Below are 11,997 nucleotides of genomic sequence, written 5' to 3' on the forward strand. Positions count from 1 at the left end.
GATGACCCTGCCTGGTACATGACTGCAGGATCTATGTTGGTTCATCTGAAGCAAGGTGATAAACCTTTACCAGATTTGTCATAGAATTCAAGACATTGGCATCAGAATTACATTGGGACCCTAAATGCCTGAAGACCCTCTTCTTTGAGGGTCTGAACTCCCGGCTGAAAGACGAGCAGGTGGCTCGTGAGGTGCCCGAGACCTTGCCTGAACTAATGAAGTTGACAACAAGGTTTGATCGCCGACTTCGTGACAAGGTTCAAGAGACCAAGACTCATAGAAGACCACTTCAGGGAGGAACTCGAGTTAAGTCCACACCCAGGCCTATTCCCTCAGGTCCAGTTGCTGGGAAGAAGAACCAATGCAAATAGGCTGCAGTTACTTAACTTCAAAAGAGAGAAGAATATGAAGGAGATTGGGACTATGCATGTATTGTGGACAAGCTGGCCATGCTGTTCAAACATGCCCTATATGTCCTGGAAACGGGCAGACCTAAGTCCTGTGGGAGCACTCTTCTTGGGTCTAACTACACCCTCTCCTCCACTCTCTCTTCCTGTATCCTTAATCTGCGGACCTCTAGAATACCAGACCCTTGCCTTAGTGGACTCTGGGGCAGGAGGAAATTTCATTTTGAAGCATCTAGTGGAATACTTGCGAATCCCCACCACTACCATGATGTCTCCACTACCTCTATCTTCTATTCATGGGGAGCCCTTACCAGGCGAAGTAACCCTGCTCACCGAACCAGTGAGCTTACGTACCAGAGCTCTCCATACCGAGACTATTTCCTTCTTTGTGCTAGAGAAGGCCATGCACCCATTAGTACTGGGGCTACCGTGCCTGCAGAAGCATATGCCTCAATTCAATTGGGCCACTCTGGAGCTTTCACGTTGGGTTCCAGATTGCCATGGTAAATGTTTGATGGAGGCCTCTCCAATACCCTGCATGCCAACTACCCCATTGATGCCTGGGTTGCCGCCTCAGTATGCATCTTTTTAAGATGTATTTTCCAAAGAAGCCGCAGACGTACTACCTCCACACAGATCCTACGACTGCGCCATTAATTTGAAGCCCAACACTGAACCACCCAAAGGAAGGGTTTATCCTCTCTCCGTTGTAGAAAATAAAGCTATGTCAGAGTACATACAGGAGAATCTTCATAAAGGCTTCATAAGACCCTCCAAGTCTCCTGCCGGCACAGGCTTCTTCTTCGAGGGGAAGAAGGATGGAACATTACGTCCATGCATTGACTACAGAGGTCTAAACAAGATCACTGTGAAAGACCGTTATCCCTTATCACTCATCTCAGAGCTATTCGATAGACTACAGGGAGCCAAGATATTCTCCAAGCTTGATCTCAAAGGAGCCTATAACCTAGTTCGCATCCGCTCTGGCAATGAATGGAAGATGGCTCTTAATACCCAGGATGGGCACTTTGAATACCTGGTAATGCCCTTTGGCCTGTGCAATGCCCCGGCTGTCTTCCAAAACATGATGAACGACATTCTGTGTGATCTACTTTACAAATGTGTCATTGTATACTTAGATGACATCTTGATATTTTCCCAGGACCTGAATACCCATCTGGAAGATGTCAAAAGAGTGCTGCAAAGACTCCACGAGAATCGCTTATATGCCAAGTTGTCTAAATGCAAATTTCACAAGGAATCTGTGCCTTTCTTAGGGTATATTGTTTCAAACAAAGGCTTCCAGATGGACCCACAGAAACTTGAGAGCATTCAAAAATGGACACAACCCACTGGTCTAAAAGCTCTTAGACGATTTCTGGGATTTACCAACTACTACAGAACATTCATCAAGAATTACTCTTCACTAACAGTTTCATTAACAGCAATGACTAAGAAAGGTGCAAACGTTGCCAATTGGTCTATGGAAGCTGTGACAGCATTTCAGAAACTGAAAGATGCCTTCTAGAGTAAGCCATGCCTCCATCATCTGGATCCTACACGACCCTTCATCTTGGAAGTCGATGCCTCGGATGTAGGCGTACGGGCCGTGCTAAGCCAGTCCAGTGACTCTAAGACCTTGCATCCATGTTCCTTTTTCTCCTGAAGCTTCTCACCAGCAGAGAAGAACTACGGCATTGGGGATAAAGAACTACTGGCAATAAGGATGGCGTTCGAAGAGTGGCACCCCTGGCTTGAAGGTGCACAACATCAGATCACCGTTTTCATGGATCACAAAAATCTGGAGTACCTCCGTCACGCTTAGTATCTAAACTAAGGCAGGCGAGATGGTCCCTGTTCTTCAACAGATTTGACTTTGTGCTGAAATATCGCCCTGGAGATAAGAACGTCAGAGCGAATGCCCTATCTCACTCATTTCTCTCTGAGGACATACCTGATGAACCTCAGCATATCATCGACCCGAAGAGAGTTATCCTGTCAGCTACACATCCGGTACCTGCAGGCAAGACCATTGTACCCGGTAACCTAAAGAAGAAACTGTTAGCATTGGCTCACGATTCGAAACTGGCTGGACATCCTGGTCAATGAAGAACTCTGGCTAAACTACAGAAGTACTATTGGTGGCCCACCATAAAGGAAGACACATTCGCCTATGTGGTTTCTTGTTCCAATTGTGCCAGACAGAAACCTCCGCCCGGACGTCCTTGGGGCCTGCTTCATCCCTTGCCCGTACCAGATGAGCCCTGGACTCACATTGCTACAGACTTTGTGGTAGACTTGCCACTTTCTGGAGGTAAGAATACCATCTGGGTTACAGTGGATCGTTTCTCAAAGATGGCTCACTTCGTGGCTCTCCCTGGTTTGCCCTTAGCCATGGAGCTTGCAAAACATTTCATTACCCACATCTTTCACCTACACAGCATGCCAAAGCACATTTTTTCTGATAGAGAAGATCAATTTACAGCAAAGTTCTGGAAAGCTTTGTGTAAGAAGTTCGATATCTCTCTGGACTTCACCTCTGCATACCATCCTCAGTCGAATGGCCAAAGTGAAAGAATGAATAGAACACTCAAGCAGTTCCTTCGAGCCTATGTTGGTCCACGTCAAAATGACTGGGCTGAACTGTTGCCCTGGGCTGAATTCGAAATCAACTCTCATCCAGCAACATCAACTGGATCAACACCATTTGAAGTGGTTTACAGACTATTACATTTACCATCCTACCACTTCTACTTTCAGTGTCGAGCCCCGGCAACTCAATCTACTGCCAAAGCTATCCAACTACCATGGAGTAAGACTAAAGAGATGCTCCAAAAAGCAGTACAAAGAGCAAAGAAAGGCTATGATGCTCACCACAGCAAGGCTTCTGAATTCCAGCCTGGTGACAAAGTCTGGCTGTCTACAGAACACCTAAGACTCAAGCTACCATCAGCTTATTTTGCTCCACGCTTTGTCGGACCTTTTCCCATCCTCCGACGTCTGGGTACTCTTACGTACAGTCTGAAACTTCCACCAGCAATGAAGATTCATAATGCTTTCCATGTCTCGCTACTGAAACCTCTAGTCCTTAGCGAGTTTTCCACCAAGACACCTGAACCTACACCTATTGATGCAGAAGAAGACATAGAGTACAAGGTTGATGCCATCCTTGATGTGAGAAAGAGAGGCAGAGTTTGGGAATACCTCCTGTCATGGGAGGGTTACAGACCTGAAGAAAACTCTTGGAAACCTTTGGCAAATATCATGGATAAAGAGATGCTTCTGCAATACCACAGATCCATCCTCAGAAACCAAGACCAGGTAGGAGGTCTGGAGGGGGCCTTTGAAGGGGGGTACTGTTGCGTCCGTTGGTCTCAGATAGCCTCGACCGTTGTGCCTCACCTTTCTCTCTACTCTCCCCACTAGCCTTGGGAAGATGGCTACCGCTGTGTCTGCATGCCGCTCTCTGCGGCGTCCCCGGAATGGCAATGACAAAGTCTAATGCCATGTTTCTCCTGAGGGCCTCCTAGAGTGCGTGTGCATGCCATCCACGTCTTTATCCACGTCATGGCGGGAACCTCGGGGGCATCCCCCTCGAGTGATGTCACACCATCTGGGTTTTTAGCCTGCCCTTCGTTGCTAGCTAATCGAGTTAGCAAAGATCGTGAATGGATGGATAGCCTCCGGTCTGAGCTAATCTGCCACTTCCTTGCTGCTGCTGGAAGCTCTCTCTGCCCTTCGGGGTATTTCTCTAATCTGGGTACCCGCTCCTCGGGGGCCCTTTGCTTTCTTTCAGGTGCCTATCTGGGATCAGGTACTCGTTCCTCGAGGGCCTGCTCTCCCTGGCTCAGTGCCTGTATACAACTGCCTGCTAGAATCTCCACCTATACAGCTACCAACTTAGTGAGTAATCTAATATTGTCAGTCTGTCCCACCTACAGTTCTGCTGCATTGAGAACCTGCATCTGGATCTCCCTATACTATCTCTGTGAGATGGGTCTCCTCTGCAAAGGGTCCCTAGACTGCTACCTCTGGATCACCTCACTACACCACCTCTGGTGGTACATCTCAGCTGTATAATAAAAGACAAATCTTTGTGTTGGCATGTCTCGAGTCTAGCCTAGTACTGTGGTTCCTCATGGGGCTTCTCCCCATGGGAGTGGTTATCACACAGCACCCAAGAATCCACTCAAACCCTTCAAAACCATAACAGAATATACCTGAAAACATTTTTATTATGAGTTTTTGCTTCCATGGAAAGCTTCTTTTCAAATTCTCTGCCTTCCATATTAACACTTCACATCTAATGTGCCAATGCGTGTTCTGTTTCCTGTTTTCTTCATTTGGATCCCTTTTTCATTTTCTGAAAGATGTACTTTTAGCTATTATAATCTCTCTCACCTCACCTTTTAACCATGCCTAAAGATATTTAGCCTTCCTTCCGCCTTTTCTAATGTGTGGCATACATCTGGACTGGGCTTCCAAGATGGTATTTTTAAACAGCATCCATGCCTGATGTAAACACTTAACCTTTGTAGCTGCTCCTTTCAGTTACTTTCTAACCATTTTCCTCATTTTATCAAAGTCACCCTTTTGAATGTTAAATGCTGTCACAGTTGATTTTTTTTTATAGGTGAATTTTAAAATACACCACGTCCCAAAGCTGGGAGATATGCGGAGAAGTCGGGCTGGTGCATGCCACATGGATTTTAAAAAGAGCGCGTGTGAGTATCTCTCGGTAATTGCACAAAAATGTATTTCCAAACAAACAGGCAGGGTGTGAGCATGGTCTGGGCAGGGTATGGCATTCCAGGATTTCTCAATGAATCCAGCATGTAAACACACACACAAGTGTGTGCTTGTGTCCCCTACTGTGTAACTTTACTTCTGCTATGGATGGCGTGTAAGTCAGGAAAAAAAAACCTAAATAGGTGAGCAGTGTTAAGTCTCAGGGCTAACAGGGTAAAAGGGAGGCTAATTAACAGAGGGCGTAGGAAGTCCAGTCTCTTAACAGGGTGAACTGTGCATGTACTGGTTTAATTGGTAATTGCATTGGCGAGTGTCTTACTGAAATCCTCCCACTTACATGTTAGAGGCAGCACTTGTGCACATGTGTGCGACCATATAAAATTGTATACACATGTACATACATACATTCTATTTTATACCATACACATGTGTATACTATAAAATGGCCGTGTCCTTTTGCATGAGCCAATATGCGTGTGTATATGTGCTCCCGCACCGGTTTCAAAGTTAACGTTCCTGTGTCTTCCGTCCAGTTATTAAGGTGAAATTTGTTCATGTTGTGATCACTATTGCAAATAGCTCCAACACTGTTACCTCTTGCCCAAATCCTGCATTCCACTAAGGACTAGGTCTAAAATAGTTTCCTCTATTTTGGTTTCTTGTACCAGCTGTCCATGAAGTAGTCATTTATTTCATCTAGGAACTTTACCTCTCTAGCATGTCTTGATGTGACATTCACTCATTCAGTATTAGGGTAATTGAAATCACCCATTATTATTGTGCTGTTGATTTTGTTAGCTTCACTAATTTCTTTTAACATTTCATTATCTGTTTGTTCATTCTGGCCAGGTAGATGGTAATAAACCCCAACTACTATTTTGTTCCCCTTTTCACTTGGAATTTCAATTGATAAGGATTCAACATTGCATTTTGTTTCCTGCAGAACTTTTATCCTGTATGACTTAATGCCTTCTTTAATATATGGTGCCACTCCTTTACCAATTTAATTCATCCTATCATTTCGATATAAATTTTACCCTGGTATCTCAGTGTCCCATTGGTTATCCTCTTTCCACCAGATCTCTGAAATGCTAATTATATTTATCTCTTCATTGAGTGCTATACACTAACTCTCCCATCTTATTTTTTTAGACTTCTAGCATTTGTATATAGACATTTCAAAATATGTTTCTTGTTTGTTTTAACTACATACTTATCAGCTGAGAGTGGTAATTTGGAATCTTTCTACTTTGTCTGTTCTTTACTTAAAGGTGCCTGGTTCACTTTAGCATTTATTGCAACTTCTCTACTGAAATGCCCTTATTTCCCTGTTCAGTTAGTCTCCTTCAAAGATACATCATTCCAGACCATGCGCTCCTCATTGACTGTCAGCTTTCCTCCATTTAGTTAAAAAGTTGCTCTATCTCCTATTAAAAGTTAGTGTCAGCAGTCTGGTATCAGTCGGGTTAAGGTGGAGCCCATTCTTTCGGAAAAGGCTCCCCCTTCCCCAAAATGATGCCTGGTTCCTAACAACTCTAAAACCCTCTTCTCTGCACCATCGTCTCATCCATGCATAGAGACTCCGGAGCTCTGCCTGCCTCTGGGGACCTGCACGTGGAATGGGGAACATTTCTGAGAATGCTGCCCTGGAGGTTCTGGATTTCAACTTTCTACCTAAAACCCTAAATTTGACTTCCCGACCCTCCCTCTTGAATTTTCGTACGTCACTTAGAACCCACATGTACCAAAACAGCCGGATCCTCCCCATCAGTGTCTAAAATCCTAGCTTTGTGATGCATGAAGTCTGCTACCTTCACACCAGGCAAGCAAATTGCTAAGCGATTCCCATGTCCACCAACCACCCAGTTAACTATATTCCTAATAATTGAATCTCCAACTACAATGGCCTCCCTCCTGTGCACATGCCCCTGGAAACATATCCTCAGTGCCTTGAGGACAGGTCCTAGTTACTGGTTTGCTTCCTGCTTTACCAATGTGATGCTCTCCTTCCAGGTGACCTTTAACCTTCAAGGCAGCACAGGGACTGCCAGATTGGAGGTGGGACAGCTCTACTATTTCCTTTAAGGTCTACACTATATACTTCTCTGTCTCCCTTAACTCCTCCCATGTCTGCCATTCTTGGCTCCAGAGATCGGACTCATCCTCACCTAGTGTACACGTAGAACCTCATGCCAACTGGGAGATATTCATACATTGTAGGTGGAACCCAGTGCAAAAGACTATCTCATTTCAAATGAATGCACAGCCCTAGTATCTATCTATATATATATATATATATATATATATATATATATATATATATATATATATCCCTACAATATCTCATTTGCTATTTGTCTGTCATTGTCTCTCTCTTTCAGTATCCAATACCTGAGGTATCCTCTGCAGTCCCAAAATCCTCGCTATTTGAATGGACACTGGTGAAGGGACATCTCCCAGGATGGCTGCCATCTTAGTTGCCGGCTGACACCTGTAATTAGGGACAGTGGTTTTCTGTCCTGACAGCATCCACAGGACTCCTTGGGTAGCCATGGCTTCTGTGTAACATGAGTCAAAGATCCTGAAGCCCAGGGTCACATTGGGTAATATCTTTGGGTCTTGATTGATCTCCTCTGTGGCAAAGACCATGGCAAGGGCACACTGATACATTTCTGTGTAGATTCTAGAAAAATAATTGATTGGTTCTGAACTGTAGAGAATTCATGAAAAGGTAACTAACAAAGCATTTGGTAGAAATGATACTTTTATTAGTTCAGTGACTTTTCTAAGATTTATGTATTGCTAAGGTAATTTCCTTAAATCTTGCTTGAATTAATGGTTTTTAATAGACCCAAAAGGTTTCATCCTAAGACATGTCCTGAAAGCTGAATCTTAACACACTGCCTGAGGAGTCACAAAAATTTAAATCATAACTGAAAATATTTTACCTTTACTCAGTCCATGTATTTGTATTCTTTAAACATGTATTGTTCACAGGATAACAATACTCCCTGTCTTCTGAAATATTATGTACTACACACTTGTACTGTAACAACATTTTTTCAATCCTACTTTGAACACGATTACTTAAATAAAATGTTCTTTAAATAGCAGTAGTACTAGCTAGATAAATCAAACTATTCCCTTGCCTATTTCTTGGCTTAATTACTTTTCTCCCTTCATATTCTTAGCTTCCCATTTTTTGTCATAATTTCAAAGAGTTATATGGAGGTTGTGCGTATAAAATGTGTGCATATATGGATAATTAGCTGGTACGTGCAGAATTTTCAGAATAATAGAAGTATGTACGTGCTGTTGGTGTCATACAGAAAAGTATGTGTGTTGAGGACATTCCAGGGCAGGGTATGGAAGTACAGGCACAAGTAAGTATTTTTAAACTGAGCATGTGTTTATGTACAGTCGGTTGGCTTGCAGTGGTCACAAGACGTTTTGCTCACAGAAGTATAAGTTTTACAGCAAGGAATTTGTATGGGCAATTGGCAATACACTACTCCAGCTATTTTCAGAAACCTGTTTGAACAGAGCTTTTTAACATAATACATGGATTTTAAGGACAATGTATCAGCATGAGTGCTGAAAACCACTTTCAACAGCCCCTGAAGCAGCTCTAAATAGAGCAAAACTCGGCCTGAGTCGGGCTTTTTATTATAATAAACTCCTTGGTGTTTACCGATCTTCTTCTTCGTTTGGTCGCTACTTGCAATATTGGATCAGTTTCCGGTTTGTTTTTGAGGAGTAAGTCATGCGCAGTTGCAGGTTTAATAAGGAAATCATTGTATATTTCTGAAGTTGGAAGAGATCTGTTAACTTCCCCACAGCAAGGTCACACCTTGCCAGTCCATCTCAGAGTCACAACAGCCCTGGCCTTTTATGCCACAGTCCCAGCAGAAATAAGCCTCCTCATTTTGTATTTCATAGTTTGAATGCTTTTCTCAGGAGAACACATCAGTATATTTCTTTTCCTTATGAAAGGCAGCACCAAAAGCTAACCAGACAGAGTTTTATGACATTGCTAATTTTTCATTAGTTTTGGAAGCAATTGATTGCAGATACATAATGATCAGGCCCCCTGCCGGGAGCAAGGCCAACTACCGCTTCTACTGCCTCAAGATGCAATGCAGGTGCTCTGAAATGCCAAAGCTCTCATAACTGATTGAATATCAGGGTTTCCAGACTCCTGCCAAGGTGCCTGAATTCTGTCACACTCAGGCTTCCATGAAAACTTTGAGCATGGCCAGATCATTGGGGGATGGCTTCTAGGTATGCAGCTCACACAATCATTACTGTAAAACTAACCATTGTTCTCTTGTCATTCATTATCTAATAGGTAGGGGTGTGCATTCGGATTGACCGCATTAGTAAAACGCAACTCATATTTTTTTTTTACTTAAAAAATTGATTCGACATAAACGATCGGATTTCCCACATATCGAACATAGATATGTTCGATATGTGGGAAATCGCGATTGTTGAGCCAAAATAAAAATATAAACCCCCTCACCCTCCTTAATCCCCCCCCCCCCCCCCGACTTACCACAACTCCCTGGTGATGGAGCGAGGAGTGAGGACGCCATTTCTGCAATCCTTGGCGAGAAGCATGTGACGTCGGCGGCACGTCGAGTGACGCCGGCGTCACGTGATTCCCGGCTCGTTCGCGCCGGACGGCTCGTTCGGCCCAAGCTGGCCAAAAGTTCTTTTTGGGCCGAACGAGCCGTCCGGCGCGAACGAGCCGGGAATCACGTGACGCCGCGTCACTCGACGTGCCACCGACGTCACATGCTTCTCGCCAAGGATTGCAGAAATGACGTCCTCACTCCTCGCTCGATCACCAGGGAGTTGTGGTAAGTCTGGGGGGGGGATTAAGGAGGGTGAGGGGGTTTAATTTTTTTTTTTGCACATATGTACATATACCCAACTCATTGGATTTTTTTTATGTCCATATTGGCCGCAAGTGGGACCCCCTTTCGGACATAAAAAATATGAACATAAAATTTTGCTCTGCACATCCCTACTAATAGGTCTTACAGCTCTTCACAAGGAGTTCTCCACTTGTTCACTCCACTTTTGCCTCTAACGCTTCTTTTCTGCCTTTTCCCCCACAGGTGACAGAGGTTATTCTCTCAAAATCTGAATCATTTTATTTAATTTATTTACTTATAAACTGCTTACATAAGGGCTGTAAGTGATGTACATAAAACATACATATTCTGGAATTTTAAATCATAGGTGCAAGTACATGCATATGATTTAAAATACACCTATTGTGCAGCACATGTATGCTCCTAATTTTAAGCAGTTATGTGAAGAAATGTTCTTTGCATATCTTACTAAGAATTTGTCAGCTGTAATGCGTGCAACTAGGCAGATTTTAAAACATGCGCAATTGAAGGAAATAGCTAGTATGACCTATGAGTCCACCAGTTTACCCAGCCTACCTCTACATCATCCAGACTCCTCTGGTCCTTCAGCCTGCACTCCCCCCTATTTACCCAGACCCCTCACCCAGTGTTTTTTGGCTTAAACAAATTTTCTTCAGACTTACACCTCATCAAGTAACTAGAGATGTGAATCGTGTGCCAGATCATCTTAACGATCAGATTCGGCTGGGGGGGGGGGAAAATCTGATCATTAAGATATGTGAATTGGAATCGTTTCCGATTCCAATTCACATCACTAATTTTTTTTTTAGGGAGGCCCGCGCCGCTAAAAAAAACCAACCCACTCGACCCTTTAAATCGACCCCCCCCCAAACCTTTTAAAATTACCTGGTGGTCCAGGGGGGGCCTCGGGGGGCCTTGGGGAGAGATCCAGGGGAGCCTCGGGGAGAGGAGAGATCCAGGGGGGCCTCGGGAAGAGATTTCCCGTTCCCAGACATCAGCTGTTCTAAAAAAAAAAAATGGCGCCGATGCCCCTTTGCCCTTACCATGTGACAGGGTATCCGTGCCATTGGCTGGCTCCTGTCACATGGTAGGAGCACTGGATGGCCGGCGCCATCTTTAAAGATGGCGCCGGCCATCTTTACTCATCAGCCCCTATTATAGAGTATAGTATAATAGGGGCTGATGAGCACTGGATGGCTGGCGCCATCTTTAAAGATGGCGCCGACCATCCAGTGCTCCTACCATGTGACAGGGGCCGGCCAATGGCACGGATACCCTGTCACATGGTAAGGGCAAAGGGGCATCGGCGCCATTTTTTTGTTTTTAGAACAGCTGATGCCTGGGAATGGGAAATCTCTTCCCGAGGCCCCCCTGGATTTCTCCTCTCCCCGAGGCCCCCCTGGATCTCTCCCCGAGGCCCCCCGAGGCCCCCCTGGACCACCAGGTAATTTTAAAAGGTTTTGGGGGGGGTCGATTTAAAGGGTCGGGTGGGTTTTTTTTTTTAGCGGTGCGGGCCTCCCTAAAAAAAAAAAGGGTCGGTAGGGTGGGGGAGGCTAAGGGGGGTCGATTTAAAGGGTCGGGTGGTTTTTTTTTTTATCGGGCCATCGGCGCCATTTTAATTAGTGGCAGCCAAAATGGCGCCGATGGCCCAAGAGCGGGAGATCGCGCCGGGAACCCCCCCCCCCCCCCCCACTGGACCACCAGGTAACTTAACATTTTGGGGGGATTTGGGAGGGTGGGGGAGGGTAAGGAATTGGTTTTAAAGGGTCGGGGTGGGTTTAGGGGTTGTTTTGGTGTGCCGGTTTTCCCGCCCTCCCCCAAATAATTCCTGTGCCCTGTTTAACGATACAATACAAATGCCCCTGACGATAAATCGGGGGCATTTGTATTGTATCGTGCACCCTAACGATTTAGGACGATTTTCGTTCAAAAACGATTCA

General features: G+C 44.7%; 1 protein-coding gene across 1 annotated transcript in view; it reads right to left on the reverse strand.

The window, feature by feature from the left end:
• The window catches only part of LOC115098361 (extracellular calcium-sensing receptor-like), a 54,663-nt gene extending 46,858 nt beyond the window's left edge, over positions 1-7,805 (reverse strand). Inside the window, exon 1 of the mRNA XM_029614915.1 lies at positions 7,548-7,805. Coding sequence (XP_029470775.1) covers positions 7,548-7,805 — 258 coding nt within the window. The remainder of the gene's footprint in view (positions 1-7,547) is intronic.
• Between the last annotated feature and the right edge of the window lie 4,192 nt (positions 7,806-11,997).

Source organism: Rhinatrema bivittatum, chromosome 1 (assembly GCF_901001135.1).
Source record: "Rhinatrema bivittatum chromosome 1, aRhiBiv1.1, whole genome shotgun sequence".
Lineage (NCBI taxonomy): Eukaryota > Metazoa > Chordata > Amphibia > Gymnophiona > Rhinatrematidae > Rhinatrema > Rhinatrema bivittatum.